The following is a 25726-nucleotide window of genomic DNA, read 5'->3' as shown; positions in this document are numbered from 1 at the left end:
ATTCCTGTGGGAGGAGGAAACCTGCTCCTTCTGCCTCCGTGACTGGCCTCACACACCTGGGTGGGGGCTTAAGCTCCCTACTGTTCAGAGCAATGCCACCATGCCTAGGAGTGCGCTAAAGACCCTGCCAGTCTGCCTGGCAACCAGTGATGCATTTCAGACTGGTTGGCTGGCAGCCAACAGTTGGTGGCCTTCATTGGATCACATAAATGAGGTCATGAGGGCAATATAAGTGAAGGATTGTCCAGGAGGAGGGGCAGTAGCCATGATGAAAACTCAGAGAAGCTGGACCATCTGAAACTATCTCTTTCGCTCTCAAAACTCATGATCAGTGAGCTGCCTGCCTCTGGATGATACTCATGAATAAGCTATCTGAGCTCCAGATAGATATAGCTTACAATAGATAGATAGCTTACAATAACTCAGATGCGTGATCAAAGGCTACCATGCCACTTTGCTCTAAGGGATTCCTCTGATATTGCTCTAGCCTGAACCCTATTCCAGACCTACTCCTTGTAACCACTAAAGTTCTCCTTTGTACCTAACATGGGAGACATAGTGGGAGAGGGTCCAAATTATGCCCTGAGTTCCTCTTGGTTCAGCTGACTAAAGGAGACCGCTATTTGTGCATCAGACTGAGGGAAGCACCCTGAGTCCTTGTGGTGGGTCAAGTACCCTCAAAGACTAATAGGCCACTGTGTCCCAGGGGTCGCAGGTCCCAGATCAGTCCAGACTCTGGGTGCAGGTAGCATTTCCCAAATGTGCTCCAGGAAGGAGGGCAGCTGAATGTGAGGTGCCCCCAGGAAGGCACTTGGAGCCTGGAAGCAGTGAGGTGGGTGGTTCAGGACAGGAACACCACCTAACTGGCCCACCACAGCAGCTAGCAAAGGTTTAGGCCAGGATATTGTCTACACGCCATGGCCCAACCACAGCTGTGATTTCACAGACAAGATAATATTTCAAGTATGCCTGTGACAAGGTATCAGTACAACACCATGTAGGCTCCTGTTGGCCACTGCTTTCTAATTTTCCTTCTGTAGTCATCCAAACAAATTACTTATTTCATTCCACAAATATCTTGACCCATCTTGTACTATGGGCTTCGCATCTTGACCTAGGTGTTGTGTTCCAACCTGAGACTGAACTAATCTCCACCCTGTCCAGTCATCTCCTCCTTCCAGCTCCTAACAGGAGTGTTCATCTGACTGACGTATCAAGCTCTGCCTCTAAAAGGAGCTCATACATTGGACACTTTTGCTCCTCAGGCCTACATCACCCAATGCTTTAGTGTCAGCAGTATATATATTGATGAATGTTCCAACAATGCATACACCTGCCTGGTTCTCTTGGTTTGGCTGTTCATGTGTGGGTGATGTGGTGCACTAGGACCTTGTGCCCAAGCCAGGAGACAAACTGAGATGAACAGTTGAAAGTTTTGCTGCTTTGAAGACTGTGGATGTGAACTATGTGGTCCAACCACAGATGGGCAGTGTCCTCTGCTGAGGAAAGACTTACACACGGGCTGCAGAGCACCAGCATAGTAAATCTGTCACCATCCAGATCACAGAGAACTCAAACAATTAGGGAAGATCTAAAAATATCATGGTCCTTCAAACTAGTGCACCATGGCTGAGAGAAAGTGAATGAGGGCTGGAAGAGACCAAAGGGGTTTTGAGCAAATGTTACAAGAGCAGATGAACACTGGCATGGGCGTGCCCAGGCATTACCACCAAACTCTCGGGTGATTAGTTGATAGGTTTTTCTCCCTTCCAGGGTGCCTAGCTCTTACTTTAAATTGTCAATAGCTGAAATCATGAGCAAGACCTTATAAAGGGGGATAAGGCAAAGTGCCGCATTTATTGATTACATGAATTAGACATAGAGGTTTGGCCACTCCATTCATACAAACACACACAAATTATTATGCACATCATTACACACAGACACACACACACACAAAACAACCATTCCATCCGTGCACATACATCAGATATAGTTATCAGCAATAGTTGCTCAATATCAGCACGGGGTTGCCAACCCTTGCTTATTGAGTAAATGATGATGTTATAAGCTAGCAGCTGGAGAAGGATCTTGGAGACAGCAGCTTGGAGTGGGATGCACAGATGCCTCTGTGCTCTGATGACACAGTAGTAGAGACACTCACCCAACTTGGCATTTTTGAGGATTTCTTTTATAGGGATTGGCATCCTTTGTTATAGCACTTTGGGCTTTTTCCATACCCAGCGTGTCTTTGCCGTTGTTCTTTATTCATCTTCAGCTTATCTCAGCCCATGGTCAGTTTGGTCATCGAAGTTGGTATTTCAGCCTTGGAGTGCTCTTGCTGCCTATCTGGCAGGATGCGTGCATTCTTCCTCCTCATTATATCTCTTGTGCTTGGCCTCAAAGGGATTCTTCTGATGAAACAGCAGTAGAGAGACTCACCCAACTTGGCATTTTTTAAGTCTTCTTTTATAGGGATTGACATCCTTTGTTTTAGCACTTTGGGCCCCCTTCCCCTCCACGACACAGCTGGCAGCATCTGCGGGAGCTCACCACTTACCACTGCTGCACTTCCATTGCCACCGCCATGCCCCCACAGCTGCCAGGGGCACACGGCATTCATGCTAAGCTCCAACGTTCTCTGTGCCAGATTAGCAACACAGTCCACCTTCTGGCAAAGAGCATCTGCTTTCCCATTTCTACATTGTCTGCAAACAAAAGTGGGATAAGGAAAGGGCCAAACCCGGCACAGCTGTCTCTAGTTGAGTGCTTTGGCCACATGCAAATATTCTAATGTAGTGTGAGTACAATGTGGGTCAGCAGGAGGAACTAAGACCCAACTGCATAGCTCTGTTCACTTGGTGTTTGGATGGCAACTGTCAGAACCCCCTGGAGCAAGGGATTTGGAAAAAAAAGAAAGCTGGAGGCTGCAGTAAGGGATCAATAGAGCAGTGTGCACCTGTAACCTGGTGATCCCTGAACAGAGGAATGTGCAGTGGAGCTGGAAATCTCAGTGGCTGTCAGCCAGGCCTGTGGACTGAAGGAGCTGCATTCGGACTCAGGGGCAGCTATAGGCATTCAATCACTCTTGTGACTAAATGTTTGTTTGGGGAACACGTCTTGAGATGCTGGGGGAAGGCAGGGAATTAAGGTGCAGAGTGTGTTACCACAAAGTTTGTTTCCTTCTGTTTTACCTGTTCCTTCCCTTTCACCTGTTGACTTGCAAGCCCCAAATGGGAACTCCCCCTTGCTTCTTGTGCCAGTTTCTTAGAAATTCAACAGGAAACAGGCACATTCAGAATTTGTTGAACAAAGTCCCATCGCCTCCCCTATTTCTGTGTCCACCTCGAACAAGGCAAACCAGCCCTCCTGCCAAACACATGAGGCTCATTCAGAAGTCACAAGTTCATTTTATTAAACGCTGTAATAGAGGGAAAAGGAGGCATCAGGTTTATACAGTCTGAAACCTGATACAGGCTGCCTGATGTGGGAAGTGCAGCATGGCTCTAAATCACCACCTCTCACCTTGCTCAGCAGCCATTTGGGTCTCTGCAACCTGAACCAAGGGGAGAGAAATTGAAAGGGAAGATGTACTGGCTTCATTCCTCCTGGTGCAAAAACCATCATCAAATAGGAACTGGAGCATAACTGGGCTGTGGCCATGGGTGTAAGTGGAGGCCTGACCTCCCAGCAGGGTCTCAGGGGGATTCTCCCATGTTCCCATTCATTTGCTGGAGCAGCTGTGGGAGAGAAGCAGACATTTGGCCCTTCTGTTCGCAATCAATGAGGCTGGCTGCATCCCCACAAGCGGTCTGACCTATTTCAGATAGTGGGGGTCCTTAGTGGGCTTTGGGGCCTCCCTATGCTCCTATTCAAGCCTGCTCAGGGCCCTCACAACCAATGCTTACACATCTACTTTTGTAACACATCACTCTCTTCTCCATAAGACTATGCCACAAAAAGCAGTGACAACTACACTGGGGAAGCAGGACTTCTGAAGAGACATCAGGGACCTTGACTGATCTCCACACATGCTCTCCTCTTGGAAAGGGGTGGTTTGGATTTCAATTCCTTTGACACACACTCCGTCGCCTACACACCTTGCCCCCAAACTTCACCACCCCTCAGAAATTCAACAAGAAACAGGCACATTCAGAATTTGTTGAACAAAGTCCCATCCATTCCCTTCTTTCTGTGGCCACCTCCAACAAGAGAGAAAAGCCACCCTGCCCAAAAAAATGGCTCATTGAGAAGTGATATTTATTTTCTTAAATGCCATAATATGGAAAGAGAGAAGGCAGATTAATGCACTGTAGGAGTAGCCCCTACAGGACACTCATGGAGCCAAATGGCTTTGGCACAAGCAGGGAAGCCTCAATATTCCCAATGGGAAATGACAACATACTGCATTTCACCAGAGGACGCCTTCATACTTCCCCCACCCTTCCATAGAAGTGGCAGGACCTGTCACAGGCTGCACCTCCGTTACCCCAACTATTGCATTTAACCCACAAAAGAGACTCTACTTCCCCCTGGCCAGAGGGTCATTCAAAAGGGCAGGGTCCTTGGCTACACAGCAGGACATGGGACTGATGCCTTGAATACCACCAACTGCTCCTGGGCCTTAGCAAAAACCTTGGATTGTGGCAAATCCTCTGGAAAGGGAAGGGGGTCAGGAATCACAGAGCGATCTTCCATGGAAAGGGTTCTGGGCCCTGGTCTGTTCCCATGTCACAGCTCTGCAGAGGACACAGAGACCAACCACAGAGGTATCATGTTAAGTTGTGGGGCATGATTATCAAGAAATCTGTTACAGAAAATGGCAGGACAGGAAGGAGAAAGGGGGAGCAGCTGGCACCTGGTGGTGCAGAGATCTGATGATAGGCCGAGAAGCAAAACCTGCCAAAACTGGGCTCACTGAGTGGCAGTAGCAGTTTCTTGCAGACCCCGATGGGCATGCACAGGCCTGGGAAAGGAGTGATTCAGTGGGGAAGAAAGGCAAGGTCAGGGTGGAAGGCAGGAAATGCATCCCTAGCAATAAATGTCCTCCTTCCTGCAACTCTAGAGCCACACATAGAAGGACCCTGGGACAAGGAGGGAAGCTGAAGCTGGGAGCTAGCCAAAGACAGTCCCTGGGTGTCATTTGGAGCCAGCTGTCTTGGGGAGGGCACCTATTATTCAGGTACTTCTTCTTCCCGTGGGAGCACCAGCTGCTTTTGGAGAATGATGGGGATGCCACAGGCTCCAAGGATGATCTTTTCTTTACAGGTTCCCCCAGCATCCGGCTAGCCTCTGCCTGAGGTGTTTCCTTTTAAACCATCACCCACATCAGACTTGGAAGGGCAGCCTCCGTGTCCTTTGGGATCTGCAGCACTGAACGAAGGGTGAACTGTGGCTGCATCTCAACAGCATGAAACAGCTTCCCTGAATGCAGACACAGGTGGGTGCTAAGGAGGTATAAATCCCCAAGCCCTTCCTATATTGCTGGCAGAATTGACGCTCCTGAATATGGATGCACTGGGGCTGAGCTAGTCTGGTGGAGTGGAGGAAGCTCTTCCCAGATTCTGAGCACTGATGGGACTTCTACCCTGTGTGGATGAGCTGGTGCTGGGCAAGGTAGGAGGATCGGTTGAAGCTCTTCTCACACACCAAGCACTGATGTGGCTTCTCCCCAGTGTGGATGGGCTGGTGCTGAGCCAGGTTGGAAGATCGGTTGAATCTCTTCCCACACACCAAGCATTGATATGGCTTCTCCCCTGTGTGGATGAGCTGGTGCCGGGTAAGGTGACAGGATCGCGTGAAGCATTTTCCGCACTCAGAGCACTGATGTGGTTTTTCCCCAGTGTGGATGAGCCGGTGTTGGGTCAGGCTGGAGGAGTGGGTGAAGCTCTTCCCACACTCTGAGCACTGATGTGGCTTCTCCCCAGTGTGGATACGCTGGTGCTGGGCCAGGTGAGAGGATCGGTTGAAGCTTTTCCCACATTCCAAACACTGATGTGGCTTCTCCCCAGTGTGGATGAGCTGGTGCCGGGCCAGGTGAGAGGGTCGGGTAAAGCTCATCCCACATACTGAGCACTGATATACCTCCTCCCCTGTGTGCATACGCTGGTGCAGAGCCAGGCTGGAGTAATAAGTGAAGCTCTTCCCACACTCCAAGCACTGATGTGGTTTCTCCCCAGTGTGGATGAGCCAGTGTTTGGTCAGGCTGGAGGACTGGGTGAAGCTTTTCCCACACTCTGAGCACCAATGTGGCTTCTTCCCTGTGTGCATATGCTGGTGCTGGGCCAGGTTAGAAGATAGGTTGAAACTGTTCCCACGCTCTGAGCGCTCAAATGGCTTCTCCCTTGTGTGCATGCACCAGTGTGTGGCCTTGTTGGAGACCTGCTTGAATCTCTTTCCACACTTGGTGCAGTGGTGCTGCACACACTGGTGCTGGGACAGGTCTTGCCAGCAGATGAAGGTCTTCCTGCACTCATTACAGTGGTGTGTCTTCCTGCGCAGGTGGAGGCGTCGGTGCTGAAACAGGGAGAAAAAATGGGTGAAGGTCTTTGCACACTTGACACATCTGTGCCTGATGCTGTCTCCTCTGCACATGTAGGTGCCTGACCAGGTCTGTGGCGTGCACAAACCCCTTCCCCTCTTTGGTGAGGTAGCTTTCCAGAATGGGATGGGTGGCGAGTAACCAGTGTCGAGAGGCAGGTGAAGCTCTTCCCACACTTGGTGCATACGTGGGGCTTCTCCCCAGTGTGTCTTGTGAAGAGCCAGGAGGGATGGGCAGTTAAAAGCTTTTCTGACCTTTTCTGGGGTGGGTTTTGCCCCGGTGCTTGGCAGTGAGATCCTGCTTCACTCTTGACACCCTCCCCACGGCCTTGGCTGAGATGCAGTGCATCTTTCCAGCAGCTATTTAGGTTTCTCAGCTCCACAAATTCTTCCCTGCACCCAGGGATCTTTCTAGGTTTTGCCCTTCTCCACTCTCACGCCAACTCGACATGGTACCTGGTTCACTGCTACATTCTTCATCCGCTTTTGGGGCCTCCCCTGACTCTTGTGCCATTGATCCTCCTCAGGTGTCAGGGAGTCCATCTCACCCAAACTCCCTGGGGAAGTCCCTGCTGGCTCCAGGTCTGCAGGCCCTTCCACAGGAGGTTGCTCCTCAGCTTTGCTCAGCAGCCGGGCACCTCCTGCACGGAGAAGAGAAACACCAGATTAGTGCCTACCCTGTTGGCAGAGGGCAAACACTGCTATTCGTTCAGCTGGTATGGGCCTCAGAGCAGGCCTGCACCTTGGCACTTGTGTTCCCTAAAGAAAACAAGGTCTTCCTGCCAAATTCCCAAGTGCTGGGGCTGCGGGAGGGCAGGTACCTGTGCTGGGATAATGTTCACTGCTCGGTGGAGTTCAGAGCAGGACTCTCAAGAGTTGCTGGCCCAGCTGTCAGCCCCAACACCTCAGACCCTGCTAGGAGCAGTACGTGTTGGACGTGTATTAAGACAGTACTCGAATGCTCTAACAGGCTAAGGAGGAGGAAAGGGCTTAGAGCTACGGCTCTCTCTTCTGAAAGGAGCAGAGCTGTGCTTCCTGCCTGCTTCCAGGGCATGGTTTGGTGCAGATGAGCTCATGGAGCTTTCCTCTGCTGATGGGTCCCAGGTGGGCTCCATGTCACAGGAGTCTGCAGCAGGTGAAGGCCTTGGCATGAGCCTGAACCTGGACTCTGTGCTGAGTCTCAGACTTCGTGACACTCAGGGCCACAGAGAGGAAGAATGAAGGGGACAATTCTGGTGCAAACTATGGGGAGTCACTTCTGCCCACATGAAAGTTTCTGAATCCAACCTTTGAAACAGAGCCCTTTAATGCAGCCTGAGACCGTGATGAAACACCTCCTGGGTTCAGAGTCAGCCTGAGCAGAAGAGGGAGAGCCCACCTTCTTCCTTGTCCTATGGTAATGTCTACACAGAGCCTCTGCATACCATCATTCCCTGGGACAGTGTTTACACAGGTATGGCTACCTTGGGCTGGGGGATGAACTACTACATTGCTGAGTGAAGATGGAAATTTAAAATCATGGTATCCCATGGAAACTAGATCTGGGCCAATAAGTCAAGACACCAAACCAGATTGTCCCCTGACCCGAGTCATTAGCGGGAAAAGAAGGGAACAGTTGGTTTTCTCCACACCCTTGAATTCCAGGGAGTGGGAACAAGACCTGCCTGGACACATTACATCATAATGTACTGTGCTTGAGGTCATCACCCTGCAATGGCAGCAAAGGACAGGTCTGCACTTTCTATGTCCACTGGGCAGGCACTCTGAGCATGGAGCATTAATCACTTAGTGGTTGGGTGGCAGTGTAACATAACCCCCCAGTTTTATTCTTTTTATATACGCATACACACACATAGCTATGCATTCCCCTCCCTTCCCCAACTATTTCTGACTTTTCCTCTCACTCTCTATTCCCTATAGATAATTATAAGTAAGCTAAGATACAGGATAAGCTTTAACATTTTATTTTAGGTAGTAAGTTTTATTTTTCTCTCCCCTCTTTGCAAATAAGTGCCCTGCTATTTTGATATAGATATCCACTGTTTTATAAGTGATAATTATTATGTTTGTATTGATTTTTTACTGATTTTATATTGCACGATTACTGTTTTAGGCCTATATATGTAAGTTAGCATAAGTCATGTCAAGTTTCCATCTTGTAATGTCAAGCCTCCATCTTAACCCCATGCCTGGTTGTGTAACCTATGACTCATACTACCCCTCCAATGTACCTTGATTCCTGAATGAATGGGGATGAAGGAGGGAGCTTGAGAGACAATGGCAGCAGGTCTAAAAATAGCTCCTTCTGAATGACCTAACTATCAACACCAATACCTGGACCAATGACCCAGCCCTTGGAACCACCTTCAGCATTCAAGAAACAAAAGATTTCAACAAGAGGCAACCCACCATTGTGCCAAGGCTCCACATACTCAGTAAGAACCCGGAGCCCTCTAGGACAGGACTGAGCTTGCCTGGACAGGCCCTCCCATAAGAGATCAGAGGTAGTCTGCCTTATAAAAAGGGGTTGTGAAGACCGACTCCTTGGGAATTTTGAAAGAGTTATCCTGGCACATGTCCAAGAGGGAACAGTGGGGCAGGTTATGCTTAGGGACAACCAACATGGTTTCATTAGAGGCAGGTCCTGTTAGACCAACCTGGTGGCCTGCTATAACCAGGTCACAAAATCCTCAGACACAGGGGTAGCAGTGGACGTAGTCTTCCTGGACTTTCAGAAGGCCTTCGACACTGTCTCTCACCCCATTCTCATTAAAAAACTAGAGGACTGCGGTGTTGTCACCTACACAGTCAAATGGGTTGCCAACTGGCTGGAGGGCCGCACCCAGAGAGTGGTGGTGGATGCTGTCATTTTCGACTTGGAGGGATGTGGGCAGTGGGGTCCCCCAGGGCTCGGTCCTTGGGCCTACACTGTTCAAAATCTTCATCAGTGACTTGGACAAGGGGGTAAAAAGCACCCTGTTCAAATCTGCTGATGACACTAAGATGTTGGGAGAAGTGGACATGCTAGATGGGGAGGAATAGGCTGCAATTGGACCTAGACAGGTTACAGAGGTAGGCGGATGGTAACAGGATGGGATTCAACACCGACAAGTGCAAGGTGCTGCACCTGGGGAGGAAGAACCAGCACCATACCTACAGGCTGGGGAACTCCCTTCTCGTCAGTGCAGAGGCAGAAAAGGATCTTGGAGTCATCAATGATGCCAAGATGAACATGGGCCGGCAGCGTGGGGACGCAGTCAGGAAGGCCAACCGCACCTTGTCGTGCATCCACAGATGCATCTCGAGCAGGTCCAGGGAGGTGACCCTCCCCCTCTATGCGGCACTGGTCAGGCCGCAGCTGGAGGACTGCATCTAATTCTGGGTGCTGCACTTCAAGAGGGATGTGGACAGCATGGAGAGGGTCCCGAGGAGGCCACTCGCATGGTCAGGGGGCAGCAGAGCAGGCCCTACGAGGACAGGCTACGGGACCTGAACCTGTTCAGCCTCCACAAGAGAAGGCTGAGGGGGGAATCTAGTGGCCAGTTACAAACTATTCAGAGGGGACGAGCAGGCATTGGGGAAGTCCCTGTTCCCCCAAGCGCTACCAAGACTGACTAGAAATAACGGTCATAAGCTGGCAGAGGGTAGATTTAAGCTATACATCAGGAGGTGCTACTTCATGGTCAGGGCGGCTAGGATCTGGAACCAACTTCCAAGAGAAGTGGTGCTGGCTCCTACCCTGGGGATCTTTAAGAGGAGGTTAAACGAACACCTTGCTCCTCTTTCCTGTCAAGGCAGGGGGGTCGGACTTGATGATCTGCTCAGGTCCCTTCTGACCCGACCAACTATGAAACTGGAACGCCATTTCCATCTGGACCAGACCAGCTCCACGTCACACTGCCTATCCACCCCAGAGGCACTGCCTGTGATCCCCTCTGGACAACACCGAGCTGAAGGGGACCCCAACTAGCCACTGAGGACCCACTTTCAGCTGGGGATAGGTAGATATCACCTGCATATTTCTCCTTCCAATTTGAACTCTCTCTCTCTCTTCTCCCGGACTTCAGTCCCTGCACCAATCCTCTTTAACCCCTGCTACCATTGTCTGTGTGTATGTCTGTGTGTGCAAAGGAACCAATAAAAATATCATGTCACCATCTCCCCTGTTCAAATAAAACCACTGTCATTTGTAACCCTGAGTTGGGTTGTGTTTTACTGAGCCCCGGTCCCTTCCTTATCTTAATTTCTGCTTTCTGTCTCTCTCTCTCCCTCTCGGCTCTCAGCTCAGTTCCCATCACCTTTTGCCTCCTCTCTGTCCCTTTTCTGTAGGCTCTCAGACCTGTTGCTTTCTGCAGACTCTCAGCCTGGTTCCCACTTTTTGCCTCTTGCCACCTCTTCCCAATCCCTCTCTCTCGCTGCCTACACTTTCTCTTGCTCCCTGTGTTCTCCAGCCTCCCACCATCACAGCCCCACTCCCAGTTTTCCTTTCCCCACATACCTCTCGGCTCCCCTGTAGCCTCCTTGCTCCAGCTCCAGCCTCCGAGCTTCTCCCTGGCATTGCTCCTTTGCTCTGCCGGCCTTCAATTAACACCAATTAACTTTAAGTTACCGTAACTCCCCTCCAGTCTGCTGGTACTGATCCCGACACTGGCAATTTTCATCTCAGTCTCCACCAGCAGTAACCTAAAGTAACCCCAAGCCTCACCTCCTCAGCCCAGCTCTAAGTCTACCGGTTCTAATCCCAGTCCCAGCAACTTTCACCACCTACACTTTCAAACTCTCTCTCTCTTACCTTAACCTTCCCCCAGGTATCTCAAGTACACCAAGCACATATATGCACACCACAACACCCAAATTAGGAATTCACTTGTGTGTATGTGAGTGTTATGTATGTGAACTGATATACATCTATGTCACTGTGTGCATGATATACAAATTAGTGATCCATGTATGTGTATTGGGTGTGCAAGTATTGGTAATTGATTCTGGTCTAATTTATTTTGGTCTGTATGGTGTGTATAGGTGCTTGAACTGGTGATAGGCATGCATTTGCCTAGGCTGGTAATTTTGGATGTGTATGTGCCTGGATTGGTAGTGTACATGTGCACGCCTGGAGGGGGAGCATGCGCCTAGTGTGTGCATGCACCTAATTGGTTTTTGAGTGTGTGCATGTGCAATTGTACACCACACCCTCCTAACAGTACAATACTGAGATCCTGAGGATTGGCCTGACCCCGCAGGGCAACAGCAGGGACAGCCACAACTCACCTGGCAACAGCTCTTTGGACCTTGAGATTTCCCCACCATCCTCATCTTCACAGACCCACAGCTCCACCTGTCCTTGCTGGATGCTGCAGATTAAGTCAGGTGAGGGACCCCGATATCCTGTTTGGGGCAGTGGTTATACAGGGTTAGTGACGGGGTACTGGATGTAGATTAACCAATTGGGATTTGGAAATATATCCAAGAAACTCAAGGTTTGTATCAGGACCTTGATGAACAAGGGAGGATGGGCATCTGGGACGAAAGAGAAGGCACTGCAGGGAGAAGCCTTGAAGAGATGATGGTCCTTGTCCCCCAGGGGGTGGAGGGATGGGCACAGCAAAACCCAACCATTCCCTGGTATAGAAAGGGCATTAAACTGACAGTCATCAGGGACAGGAATGGAGATGCAGTGATCCATGCCATAGGAGGCAGCAGAAAGATAAAGCTTTTACTGTTGTCAAGGTACCAAAAAGAAGAGACATTGGACACACAGATGGATGACTAACATTTATCTTACTGATGCAATATCAGGCAGAGGAGTGGAAATTACCTTCTTTTCAGTGTAGGTTTAAAGCAAAGACTTCTGGCAATGAAAACACACAAGAGGTGGCTGAAAAAGAGCTTTTTTCTGGGAGAAAAAATCACCAGGGCACAGAAAAGGATGATTTTATTACAAATGTATTTCCTAGTTTCATAGTTGTTAGGGTCGGAAGGGACCTAAGCAGATCATCAAGTTCGACCCCCTGCCCTGGGCAGAAAAGAGTACTGGGGTCAAACAACCCCACCGAGGCGATTATCTAGCCTCCTTCTGAAGATCCTCAGGGTTGGCGTGAGCACCACTTCCCCTGGAAGTTGTTCCAGCTCCTAGCTGCCCTGACTGTGAAGTAGTGCCTTCAAATGTCCAGCCTGAACCCACTCTCAAGTCAACTTATGACCGTCATTCCTTGTTACTCCTGGTGGTGCTCGGGGGAAGAGGGTCTCTCCCATTCCCCACTGGTCCCTTTTGGTAAGTTTATAGATGGCCATATTTGCCATTGAAGCAGTCGTCCCATCCAATGAAAGAATCATCCCAGGAGGGGAGTCCACAGGTTGGCAAATACTGCACGGTTCAGAAGAGTTCCTGGGGCTCAGGGATATGGACAAAAGGCAGCAAAAGGAGACACATCTCACAGCATGTGAAAGGCCATAATGTAGAAGTAGTCTATATCCACATCATTGAACTAGAAAAGGCATTTGAGCACTTCCTTAAGGAAATCCTTTGGGTGGAAATGGAGAGAAAAGAAAGCAAACTGACTTAGTAAAAGGTAAGTACCTCAACCCTGCACACAAGCCAGAACAAGCCCCTGTATTAGAGATTCTCTGGAAATAAAAACTGGTTTTCACTAGGACCTGCACCTAGCCCACTTCTTATCACAGTGATGAGTGTCTGATCTGCAGAGAGATTTTAGGAAGAGCAGAGGAAAATGTTTGAGCATGGCAGAGTGAGCTTGAGAGCACAGGTCTTAATGTAAGTACAACAAAGCCAGAGTCTCTGGTGTTATGAAAAAGAAGATATTAGGGAGGAAAGTGGACAAACTTCCAGCGATCCCTTGGTAGAAGTACCTGGGGTCTATCACATGTACATCTGTCACTAGAGGCAGAGCTGAGGAAATGCATCGTCCATGTGCTGTGGCATGAGTGGCTGGTAAGACTTCCGTCCACTTCTGCTGGGTCAGAACCAAAGGAGGAGAAAAGGGGATTTAGATATCTTACAACTGAGCATGCTGGGATTGTTAAATGTGTTTGGGGAGGACAAGCGAGGCAAGAGAGGGAGGAAATCAGAATCATTTCCCCAAGGAACAGCTCTTAGTGTATTTATGTACAATGGACTGGACATGATATGAACATGCTGAGAAAGCAAAGGGAGATCATGCTGTCAAGAAACTGCTGCACCTGGTAGCACCAGGAGTTACAAGAATGGGGAAGACGCAAGTGAAGGGGGTTGAGCAAATGAAGGAGGATCTAACAATATGAAACATGAGACAGGCCTGATCACTGACAGAGCAGTGGGGAGAAAGATTGAAACCACCAGCCAAGAGCGCTCGAGACTGTTGAACAACAGGCAGTAGACTACAAAACTCCAGAGGTCACATCGAATAGTAGAAAGTTGGGGCTGGAAGGGACCTCAGGAGGTCACATCTAGTCAGTGGTGACACGGAGGGGGTGCACATGCATCCCCTGAGAGCGCCGGTGCACCCTGTGTCAGGCCGCGCTCCCAGTGTATCCGGCAGGCAGGGGGCCAGGTGGGCTCACCAGCACACCCTCTGTGAGCACCGGTGGGGGAAAGAGACCAACAGCAAAAGTGGCCACGCCACATCTCAGAGCTCCTGAAGCGGTGAGGCTGCTTTTACAGCAAGTGAGATTGGTCTAGATGCCCCGCCCCTGACACCAGTCCCACTGGCCACGGAAAAACCAACCTGCTGATCAAAGCAGGACCAACCCCAACTACATCATCCCAGCCAAAGCTCTGTCTAGGCAGGTTTTGAAAGCCTTCAAAGACACAGCTTCCACCACCCCTCTGGGTAACTTGTTCCACTGTTTCACTACCCCTAGTGAGAAAATTCCCTAATATCTAACCTAAACTTCCACTGCTGCAACCGGAGACGGTTTACCTAGGGAAATAAGGGCGTCGTAATTCTTCAGCATCTGGTCCCGGTAAAGCACTTTGTCTTCATCTTCCAGCAGCAACCACTCCTTCTGCGTGAAGTACACAGCCACGTCCTCAAACACCTCCCGGAGCTGCAGTCACAAGTGTTACACCATCAGTAACTCTAAGTTCTAGCTGCTTCCAGACCCCTCAGCCCTGTCTGCCATGACTCTGTACTACAAGTGATCGCTCATCTAGCCATGACAGGCAGGGGTGCAAAAGTCCCCTTTAGTCAGCTGATCTGCGATGTGGATGCAGCTGTGGACACAGGAGTTCAGGTGTCTGCCTTAGCCCAGCTCAGCACTTTTAGGGGCCAGAAGCCCTTGTCTTCATCTTCCAGCAGCTCCCACTCCTTGTGTGTGAAGTACACAGCCACGTCCTCAAACACCTCCTGGAGCTGTAGTCACAAGCATTCCACCATCAGTATTTCCTCTTCCAGCTGCTTCCAGACCCCTCAGCCCTGTCTACCAGGACTCTGTACTACAAGTAATTGCACGTCTAGCCATGACAGGCAGGGGTGCAAAAGTCCTCGTTAGTCAGCTGACCTGTGATGTGGATGCAGCTGGGGACACAGGACTCAGCCCGGCTCATCACCTTCTCTATGCTCAGCCCCTTGAGGCAGCCAGGGCAGCAGTTTTAGGGGCAGGGGGCCACAGCTCCTTGCGCTCTGACGAGGCATCCCCATGCCAGCACCCCTTGCTCTCTGCACTTGGGAGGGACTCCTGCTAATGCAGCCTAGTGCGTTTCCACGTTTGTCACCACAGGCTTGTTGCTCTTCAGAGATCTAAGATCCCCAACTTCTTTACACCACCCCTGGCTCCTCCTGGGCTCTGCCCCAGCTGTACTCCCGCCCCCAACTGAACCCGGTGCCCTGCTCACCTCTTGCTTTGGAGGCCTGCCCTGCCCCTTCTGCACTTGGCCCAGCTCACGTGTCGGGGAGCCCTTGTCCTCCAGTCTCCCTGGGGAAGTCCTGTGCAGCTCCAGGTTTACAGGCCCTTCTCCAAGAGGCTTCTGCTCAGCTCTGCTCAGGGTCCCAGCACCTGTGGGGTGGAGAAAGCACAGGTGAGCCCTGGGTGAACTAGCACAGGGAAAGCCCTGCTCCTCTCCAGGGACCAGCGCTTGGCCCCCCCCACCCACAGGGTGACAAATACTGCAGCCCTGTCCCGTGCAGGGGCAGATATGCGACCCACTCCCCCGCGTGCAGGACAGCCTCGCCAGCACCCAGACCTCGAACGCCCGGGCCTCCACCCTGTCCCTCAGCATGTCAGAGCCTGCAGGGACCTCACTCCATGAGGAGGAAGCTGAAGGGATGTTGGTGCTGTCACATCCACAGGTTAGAGGTCAGGGAGGAGAAGTGCAAGGTGGGGCTTCTCCAGGGCATATGAAATGCTTCCAGGGGCACGGGGAGAACGAGAACAGTCGATCCTTTGGGACACTGAACCCATGAAAATGTTTGGAGAAGACATTACTCCACTGAGGGACGGTGCCTCATGTTGAGGGAAAAGGGAGAACCACTGCTCCATACCTGCTCCTGGGGAAGGGCCTCGTCTGCGGCACCAGCCTGAGGAGCTTTCGACTGCTGACATTGCCCAGGTCTCCTCTGCTCTGGGGGAATCTCCAAGACCGAGGCCCGGGTTAACTCTACCTGACCCAGACGGAGACACTGGGGAATCTCACCTGCACCAGCCCCTTATGGGGCACAAAGGGCTCATGGAGGCACGAGAAAGGGGCGAGCAAGCACTGACTGCTGGGACATGAATAAGGTCACTGACTGGTATTGTGGCAGCATGACAAGGCCCAAGAAGACGAAGCCTCTCTCTGCTGGGTGCTGCACTCAGGGGGAAAGACCGAGGGTCCCAGCCTGGGAGACACCCGCCCGCAGGGACCAGCGCTCGGCCCCCCCACCCACAGGGCAGACACGTGACCCGCTCCCCCGCGTGCAGGACGGCCTCGCCGGCACCCAGACCTCGCACGCCCGGGCCTCCACCCTGTCCCTCACCTGACGCCTGGCGGGGCGGGGGCTCCTCTCTGGGGACGCGGGGTGGCTGGTCCCGAGGCCCTGGGGTTCCCCTCTGCCCTGCCTCCTCCAGCGGCCTGTCGGCACCACGGGCCTGCGGCTGCTCCAGCCAGGCATCACCAGGCTCCCGCCGCGCCCCCGTGGGCTGCATCTCGTCTGCCGACGCGTCCTCGACCTTCCCCTTCACTGTCACCTGGGGACGAGACAAACGCATCGGTGGGGAGCAGGGACGTGGGGGAGACGGGGCGGGGAGGGAGCATCCCGCAAACACGTGGAAACGGGGACAGCAGCATCCACGATCGGGGTGAAACCTGCTCACCTGCAGTTTCTCGTCCTCCTCCTGCTCCACTTGAATCCCCTCGGCCAGGGTCACGGCCTCGGCGCAGGTCTCCACGCCGCGCCCCCACTCCCAGCTCCGCATGCCCGGGGGCAGGATGGCCAGGAACTGCTCCAGCACCACCAGCTCCAGGACCTGCTCCGTGCTGCGGCGCTGGGGCTCCAGCCAGCGCTGGCACAGCTCCCGCAGGCGCCTGCAAGCCTCCCGCGGCCCCTGGGCGCCCAGGTAGCGCAGGCCCCGGAAGCGCTGGCGCCAGGTCTCTGGGGCGGCGAGCTCGTCCCCGGTGCCGGCTGGGGGGTCTCTGGGGGAACCGGCCTCAGACGGGGGCTGCATGGCCTGCTCCGCCGCCTGCCCCCGCATCTCCCCGCGCGGGGCCGGCTCCTCCCGCGGCTGCGGCTCTGTGGCTGGTGCGTGTGGCACAACCGCGGCTCAGCATCGCCCGGGCCCGGCCGGGTCGCACCCGGTCTCCGCGGGGACAGGATGGGCACGCGGGGGGACGGGGGTCCTGCTTTCGTCCGTTGGCCGCCTCAGCCGGTGACGGCCCCGCACACCGCGACCGTGTGGGGCCCGCAGCGCCGTGCCCGGGGGGTCGGCTCGGCGCGGGACAAAGCGCGCGGACCGCCTGTCCTGCGGGGGCCGCAGTGTGCCCCGCCCGGCAGCCCCTCACCGCGAGCCGGGCCCGCCCCGGGCCCGGCGGCCTCCTCTCCCCGCTCGCGCCTCACGCCCGTGACGTCAGGGCGCGCCGGAGGGCGGGGCGGGGCGGGGCCGACGCGGGGCTTTACCCGCTCGCCGCCCCCCCGGCCCGGAGCTCTCGGCGCCGCACGGCCCGGCCGGCCAGGCCCCGGGGGGTCCGGCTTGTGTCGGCGGCGGGGGCGGGGCCGGCTGCAGGGCTCGCTCCGCCCCCGGCCCTGCAGGTGCCCCGGAGGAGCTGCCCCCCGGCGTGGGGCTGGGGGAGCCCGTGCCCCGGAGGGGGGCAGCGGGGTGCGGGCGGTAAGGGCAAGAGGCCCCAAGTCGCCTGGAGCCTTCTTACCCGGTGACCGGTGCCCCGCAGCCGAGCACAGACGCGCCCTGCCCGGCCCTCCCCGCTCAGGCACGGAGGAGCAGCGCCGGGGGAGAGGGCCTTCGACCTGCCCGGCCGAGCTGGCGCTGCGGACCGACGCCGCCCCGGGGACGGCCCGGGGCCGGGGCGGGGAGCACGTGCGGCCGTGCGCTCCTTCCTCCTGGTGCCGACGGGGCTCGGAGACCCGACCCGGGAAGCGACTCTCTACGGGCCCCTGCGAGCAGCTCGCGTCGTGCTTTAGGTCCGAAACCCAGGCGCCTGCTCACAAACGCTCGACCCCACAGCGCGGGACTGCATTAAAATGAGATGAGGCTGAGAGAAACGTAGTGGCACTACAGCAAGACAGAAGAGGCGGATGGGAAAGAAATGGCCAAGCTCGTCTGGGGGAGAGCGGTCTGGCATCGACTGTCGGGAGTCGACCCTCTGATGGGGTGCGGGGGGGCAGGTACGGAGATGGGTGTGCGGTTGTGAGGTGCTGTGGCGGGCCAGTAGGGGGCGCTCCTGCGTTGAGCCGCCCACCTCCCTGTGCCCGCCCACCTGCCAGGCTCCAGCGCCTCCCTGGGGCGCCTCATGTCCGGCCCGACCCCTTCCCGGAGCACCCTCGCTAGCCTGGGGGTAACGTCACCGCCACCACCCCGACAAGGGACTGTCTCGGCCCTGTGTCCTCGGGGAAACACAGGCCTAATAGTCCGACAGGTACTCGACCCGGTACAGGCACTTGGGGCACTTCCCCAAGTCAGGGGGCAAAAAGTAAAGTCTCCCTTAGTCCGCAGACCTAAGGGGTCTCTCTGGCATAATTTAGACCCACCCCTCAATAAGTCTCCCACACCAGTCAAAAAAGAGAACTTTATTGATTACAAGGGGTAGGGGAAACTAGGGTACAGGGTGGAGCAATATCTTAGAAATCCTAAAGAGCAAACAGTGTGGCTGAGGTAGCCCTTTGATCACGCATCTGTTCTCCAGTTTCCCCTCTGGAGTCTGGGGGTGAGAGAGAGCTCGGTCCCGATGGCAAGGCTCCTCTGTCTCCCCTGCTTTGCTGCTGCTTCACCTCATGGCCGAAAAGACCGCCTCCTTCCCGGGCTAACTTATATAGCCCCTGTGACCTCATTCCCCTGGGCCAGTGGAGGTCAGCCCCGCTTGGCTGTCAGCCAACCAGTCTGAAATGCATCACCGGTTGCCGGGCAGACTCCAGCTCCCCAGGTAGATGCCCCTCACCCGGGTGGCTGATGCCAGTCCCGTGGGCAGAGGGAGCAGGTTCCCCTCCCTCAGGACTGCAGCCAGCTCCGGTTACCTGAAGAGACAGGCCGAGGGTGCGGTCCCCTGTGTGCTGGGCCCATCCTCATCAAATGGTTGCAACTCGGAGATTTTAGTCACAGTGTCACAGGGCAGAGATTTTGGGGAGAAACAAGGTGGCTTTCTGCCACAGGTGCAAACTGTGTAACAGGTTTTTAGCACACTTTGAGCTGCCAGGTGAACCACAGGGGCACCTTGGCAGTATTGGAGGAGTAGTATATATGTGTGTGTTGGGGGGGAGATAGATAGATACATATATAGATTTATGTATATGTAGATAGATGGATAAAAAGTCCTTCTACAGAGACATAGTGAGCAAAAAGGAAGCGCAGAGTAGCACAGGGCCCCTGCCGGACAAATCGGGGCATTTGGTGGTTGACGCAGACAGAAAGGCAGAGCTCTTCAATGAGTCCTTCACTTCAGTATTCCTCAGTACTGACCAAGACAATTCCCCCACCTTGAACATAGTCCAAAAGGCACCAGACCACCAAAGGTTAGTGCTGACTTAGTTAAGGAGCATTTGGAGGGGCTGGCTGGGTACAAGTCAGCCATCCCGGGCGATCTCCATCCACGGGTCCTGAAGGAATTAGCCAGCGTCACAGCTGAGCCACTGGCACGGTTGTTTGAGCTCTCATGGTGCTGCAGACAGGTCCCTGAGGACTGGAAAAAGGCCAACGTGGTGCCCATTTTTAAGAGCAGGAGAAGGGTGGAGCCGGGTAACTTTAGGCCAAGTGGTCTTACCTCTATCCCTGGAAAAACTCTGGAAAAAATCATCAAAGAGTGTATTTGTGGAGGCCCAACAGGGGAAATGACGCTGAACGGAAACCAGCACAGGTTTGTCGCAGGTAGATCCTGCCTGACAAACCTTCTAGCCTCTTATGACCAGGTCACTCACTGCCTTGACATAGGAGCGGAGGCCGATGTCGTCTACCTGGATTTTAGGAAGGCCTTTGACAGGGTTTTACATCTTATAGGGAAGCTAACGGGGTGTGGGGGGGACACCTACACAGTCAGCGAGGTGGCAACTGGCTCAGGGACCGCACCGGAGAGCGGTGGTGGACGGGTCGCTCTCGGCCCGGAAGGAGGTGGGCAGTGGGGTCTCGCAGGGGTCGGTGTGCCCGTCTGGCCTCCAACATTCGGGCACGTGGTGCTAGGGCCCGGCGTTTGTCCGTCTGTCCCTGCTGTAACACCGAGTGGGTGTCTCCCTCCGGCGTAGTCTTTCCCCAGTCTTGCCTGCCATGACTTCGGATCTTGTTTCGCTGGTGGGTGTCCAGCTACCGGGCTTCTCTCGACTACGGGACGGCTGGTGATCTTCTGCGAGGCTCCATACAACAGCCCTATCAGTATATGTCCATTCCCAGATCAGTGTCTCAACCCCAGTTCCACTGGGAATTCAGTTCACTCTAATAAAAGTCAATGGCAACACCGCTGGTGCTGTGCGTGGTCACCAGGGTGCGGTGCCTGGGGGCATCTCTGCAGCAGCGCGCACGGTCCCAGTGTTTCTTCCAAGCAGAAACCTCTGTCCCGACGGCCGCGGGGTGCTTCCTTCTAGACCTGTGCGAGTTGGCAGCGATTCAATCCGGCTTCGGATGGCCGCGATCCCATGTGGAGCTCTGACCCGGTTTCCACCTCGATCTGGCCGAAGCAGCGTCGGAGCTGCCTCGGAGATCTGGCTATTGGGTATAATGGGGAACAAATGAAATTTCTATAACTTTGTTGTTTGTTGTTTGAATTGGATAAAACGTGCAGGGGCAGTAGCCTCTGCTGAGAGCATGAACCCTGCCAAGTTTCAAGAAGATCGGTGCAGGGGTTTGGGGGAAACTGCCCCCCAAGATGCAGACAAGGAAAACTGGTGCCATGGGTGACACTGCGCGTGTTAAGGCGCAGCGGGGTGACAGCTGCAGGGTGGTGGCCCCGGCTGTGACGCTGCCAGCCGTGGATGAGATCGGTGCGGAGCGGTCCTGGGGCCCTGCACCCCTAGCTGCTGAGAGGCAAAACTCTGTCTGTCCTGGGGCAGTTGATTGATCGTCTGTATTGAGTCTTTCCTCTCCTTAGCCTGGTGTTGTAGGTGCTAATTGCTGCTCGTTAAGTCCTTGTGTAGTAGCAGAGGTCCTGTGTATTGAGCTGGTCCCGAGACCCTGGTCTCTGAGTGAATCATGATGGATTGATTGGCAACTGGGTACAGGGCAGCCCAGCGGCCAGGCCTGCAGCCGTCTCCCCTCCCACCCCAGGACAGACGGTCAGTCCCACGGCACCAGTTTTGCTTCTCTGCAGCTTGAGGGGCAGCTCCCACCAAACCCCTGCACCAATCTTCTTGAAACTTGGCAGGCTTTGTGGTCTCAGTAAGACCTACCAGCCCTGCAGTTTTGAGCCCCCTGTGTTGTAACACATAGACGTGACAGGAGTTTTGCTTTCAAGAATTTGAGGAGCCCTTCCCCCAAACCCCGGCACCAATCTTCTTGAAACTTGGCATACTTCATACTCTCTGCAGTCTACCACCTCTAAAAATTTCATCCAAATTGGGCAAAAAACAAAGTTACAGATATTTTATTGTTTCCCCATTATACCCTATGGCTGGATCTCCGAGATCCCCTGTTCCTGCAGCCCAAGCTCTCCCACGGCTCCGACCCAGCCGCAAGCACAGACTTCCCCTCGCCTCCCCCCCCCGGGACACCTGAGTCCTGAGTTTGCACCGCTCCTCTCCAAGATAACGGACTCAGCTCCCTAGTGAGCACCACAGGCTGTCCATCTTCCCTGGTGTGTGGGCTCCCCGGGGCAGGCTTTCAGTGCCCTCCCTGGGTGGAGAGACTGTCCCAATCCTCTCCCCCCTCTCTCTTTCCCACCCTCTGCTGTGTTTATATCCCAGACGCAGCCAACCAGATCCCTCCCTTGTGCTGGCAATCCAATCAGCTGCATGCATATCTTTAGTCTTGCACCTTTCCAGAGCTCCTGCATGCAAGCCCCATCCCGCCCTTTCTGCAAAAACTCTAGCATTGCTTCCCTGCCCAGCCTGCTGCGTCTGCTGTTATATATTTATATATGAATATAGTAGCCAATTTTCCATCAAGCATGCCGGGGGGTGGGGGCTGGGGTGGGGAGCCACCACCTAACAGCCCATGCTGCTGCTGTTTTGCCTTTTGCAGGGAGCGGGGTGGGGGCCCCCTCCCCCGTCCAGTCCTTTGTGCCATCTGGTCCTCCATGCGGCTAGGGATTTATGGTGACGCTCCCCCACTCTTGGAACACTCTGATTGGTTGTTTCCTTCAGCCAATCAGAGGGGCAATAAAGAGTTACGGACAGCCAGACAGACAGACTTAGGCTTTTATCATATTAGAATGATATTTGTAATATTATAAAACCCTAAGTCTGTCTGTCTGTCTGCCTGTCCGTAATGCTTTATTCATGCTCTGACTGACTGACAAACAGCCAATCAGAGTGCAAACAAGCATTTCAAGAAGAGCTGGTGGCGTGGGGGTGTTAGAAATGGAATATTGTTAGAAATGGAGTATTGTTAGAAATGCACAGCTTGCATCTTGCACCTGACAACAAAGAAACACTGCCAAGGACTTTTTTCCTTGCCCAGTCTTGCCACAGCTTTTCTTATACTAAATCACAGACTCTCCCCCAGCTTCTCCCTAGCTTTTCTCATACAGATTACAGAAGCTGGAATTCAACTGACCGTGTCCTTGAAAGGCGGGGGGGGGTTGAACTCTTGGTGACCTATAGTAGTCTCTGAGCATGCTTAATTAGCTGATGCATATTTACCTCTCCGCCCTGCATACTTAAGTAGTTAATTATACTATACATGCGATGTATGTAGTGATGTAACCACACGTATGCTTGTATGAAACGGAAGTGAGCTGTAAGAGTTCCTGTTTCTGCATACGTGCCCAGGAGGGAAAAGATAAATACAGCCTGCAAAATTCCTTGGTGGGTTCAGAGTAATCTGAGTTTTCGACTCTGCTCTGACCCTATTTGCAAATACACCTTTTGTGCCATCTAATGAGTGTGTGTCTGTTATTTTGGTGGCCTCCAGAGAAACGAACCGCTTTATGCATCAGCGGAGTGCTGCCATGATGATGGGGACACAGGATGGGCGGGGGGAGGCAAGGCTCATGCCTCCCCCACACCCTCTCCTACCTACCATCGGTACTGAGCCCTCTCCTCCTGTCCCCTCACCGCTGCCAAATCAGCCTGGGCCCACTGCTCTCTCTACCATGGCAGGCCAGCTTCTCCACACCCTCAGGCCCCGTCCTCCCCCGCATTGGGCCCGGGCCCACTCCTCCCCTCCTCCTGCTGCTGCAGCAGGGAGGTGGGGAGTGGGCAGTGATGGCCAGAACTAGAGGTGTTATCTCAATAAATATATGCTCTTGGAGACATCTGGTAATAGTCTGGCAGTTAATATTAGCTAATGCAAAGCTTGCAAGTTTGTAACCTGCAAATGTAACTTGTCTGTCATAAATTTAAACAAAGTGTTGAAGCTAACTGTCTTCACTGATCGTGGGATTAACTGGGCCCCAAAAATAAAACTACAATCTGAATCTAACAGTTCTTACTTAAGGTTCGGCCATAATGACAAACCCTAACCACAAAATACAATTAGCACCTTTCATAAATCCAAAGAAAAGCTGAAAAAAAAGGAAGAAACCAAGGGGTTGAATTTGGGTGGAGAAAATGCTAATCTCAAACCCCAGAGTGATGTGATGTGATTTGCTTATTGGGTGAGTCCAAGTTTAGGCAGTAATCTTTTATGATAATTTATGACACCTTCTAATCCTTTAGGGTAACAGCTGTAGGGCAAGATTGTGAGTAGCTCTAAAATAACAGATTAGCATAAAAGAAGGTATAAAGTAGCACATATGTCAAGTGACCAGCATGAAGGACGGAACAGAAAGAACATTGCTGTACCAAGCCTGGACCCCAGACTCCAAGTGTGAGCGAGAACCAGATCCCAACCTAGGGACCTTCCTGGTGACCCCTCAGACAGCATTGACTGGGGACACCTGACTTCACTGGAACAAACTGGCACGCACCTGGCATAGAGAGACTGCCAATAAGTTGCCAACCCCATGTGAGAACTCCGTCATTTTGTCTATCTGTTATTATCTACTATTAGCTTTTTATTATTGTACTATCTCTTTGTCATAGTAATTTTTCTGTTAACTGTTGTATGCATGAGCTATCAGTAAATTTGCCTTTGCTTCACTCCTGACTTCATGCTGGCATACACCCAATGGAAGGGAGGGGCCATCACCAGGGAGGACTATACTGCGGTTGCTCGGGGATGCAGCGGGGCAGTCAGGAAGGCCATAGCAGAGATCATAGAGTCATAGAATCACTGAGTCGGGAGGGACCTAGATAGATCATCGAGTTCAACCCCCCCTACCATGGGCAGGAAGGAGCACTGGGGGTGGAGGGGTCATAAGACCCCAGCCAGGTGCCTATCCAGGCTCCTCTTGAAGATCCCCAGGGAAGGTGAGAGCACCCCCTCTCTGGGAAGCCTATTCCAGGCTCTGGCCATCCTTACTGTGAAGTAGTTCTTCCTAATATCTAACCTCAACCTCTCCTCCCTCAGCTTGTGGCCATTGTTCCCGGTGACTCCAAGGGGGGCCCTGGGGAACAGACGTTCCCTGAGTCCTTGCTGCTGGCCCGATAAGGTTGTAGCAGCCACAAGATCCCCCCTCAGTCTCCTCTTGTGGAGACTGAAGAGATTCAGGTCCCTCAGCCTCTCCTCATAGGGCTGGCCACGGAGGCCCCCAACAATGCGGGTGGCGTCCTCTGGACCCTCTCCAGGTTCCCCACGTCCCTCTTGAAGTGCGGCACCCAGAACTGGACACAGGACTCCAGCCGCGGCCTGACCAGCGCCGCATAGAGGGGGAGCAAGACCTCTCTGGGCCTGCTGATGCAGGACAGGGTGCGGTTGGCTCTGCCTATTGCTTCGTCGCATTGGCGACTCGTATTCATCCTGGAGTCAGTCCTGACTCCAAGATCCCTCTCTGCCTCTGTGCTGCCGAGAGGGGCAGCCCCTAACCTATAACCATAATGCTGGCTCCCTCTCCCCAGGTGCAGCACCCTGCACTTGTCCTTGTTGAACCGCATCCTGTTCAGATCGGCCCACTTCTCCAACCTATCCAGGTCTGCCTGGACGCGGTCCCTGCCTGCCGGTGGATTCACTTTACCCCACAGCTTGGTGTCATCAGCAAACTTGAACGGGGTGCTCTCCACACTCTCATCCAGGTCGCTAATGAAGATGTTGAATGGCACCGGCCCAAGGACCGAGCCCTGGGGGACTCCGCTGCCTACACCCCCCAGGTCAACATCGACCCGTCCACTACCCTCTGGGTGCGCCCCTGGAGCCAGTTTGCCACCCATGTGACTGTGCATTTGTCCATGCCGCAGACCCTCAGGTTGCCCACCAGAATTGAGTGGGACACTGTGTCGAAGGCCTTCGGGAAGTCCAAGAAGACGACATCGACTTCCTTCTTCCCATCTAAGCTCTTTGTTACCTGGTCATGGAAAGAGACCAGGCT

General features: G+C 53.4%; 1 protein-coding gene across 1 annotated transcript; it reads right to left on the bottom strand.

Annotated features, from left to right (window-relative positions):
• Positions 1-1834: 1834 nt before the first annotated feature.
• LOC149865272 (zinc finger protein 202-like) lies at positions 1835-17205 on the bottom strand. Its single transcript, XM_090048062.1, has 7 exons — positions 16828-17205; positions 16491-16701; positions 15371-15531; positions 14457-14583; positions 11809-11925; positions 6997-7181; positions 1835-6516 (listed from the first exon to the last, which is right to left on the bottom strand). The coding sequence occupies exons 1-7, from the start codon at positions 17203-17205 to the stop codon at positions 5584-5586; spliced, it is 2112 nt and encodes a 703-aa protein (XP_089904188.1). The 3' UTR covers positions 1835-5583.
• Between the last annotated feature and the right edge of the window lie 8521 nt (positions 17206-25726).

This window comes from Crocodylus siamensis, chromosome 5 (assembly GCF_052110815.1).
Source record: "Crocodylus siamensis isolate JL-2025a chromosome 5, ASM5211081v1, whole genome shotgun sequence".
Classification (NCBI taxonomy): Eukaryota; Metazoa; Chordata; order Crocodylia; family Crocodylidae; genus Crocodylus; species Crocodylus siamensis.
Note: the sequence above shows the minus strand (reverse complement) of the source record. Positions and strands in the feature narration are given on the sequence as shown.

Bases quoted from the DNA above. Each gene is read 5' to 3' on its own strand.
- LOC149865272 (XM_090048062.1), bottom strand. From the start codon at position 17,205: ATGCGGGGGCAGGCGGCGGAGCAGGCCATGCAGCCCCCGTCTGAGGCC. The intron at 15,532-16,490 runs GTGAGGGACAGG...TCCACCCCACAG, and splicing joins CCCGCCCCGCCAGGCGTCAG to GTGCTGGGACCCTGAGCAGA. The intron at 6,517-6,996 runs GTACCATGTCGA...TCCCTGTTTCAG, and splicing joins AGAATGTAGCAGTGAACCAG to CACCGACGCCTCCACCTGCG.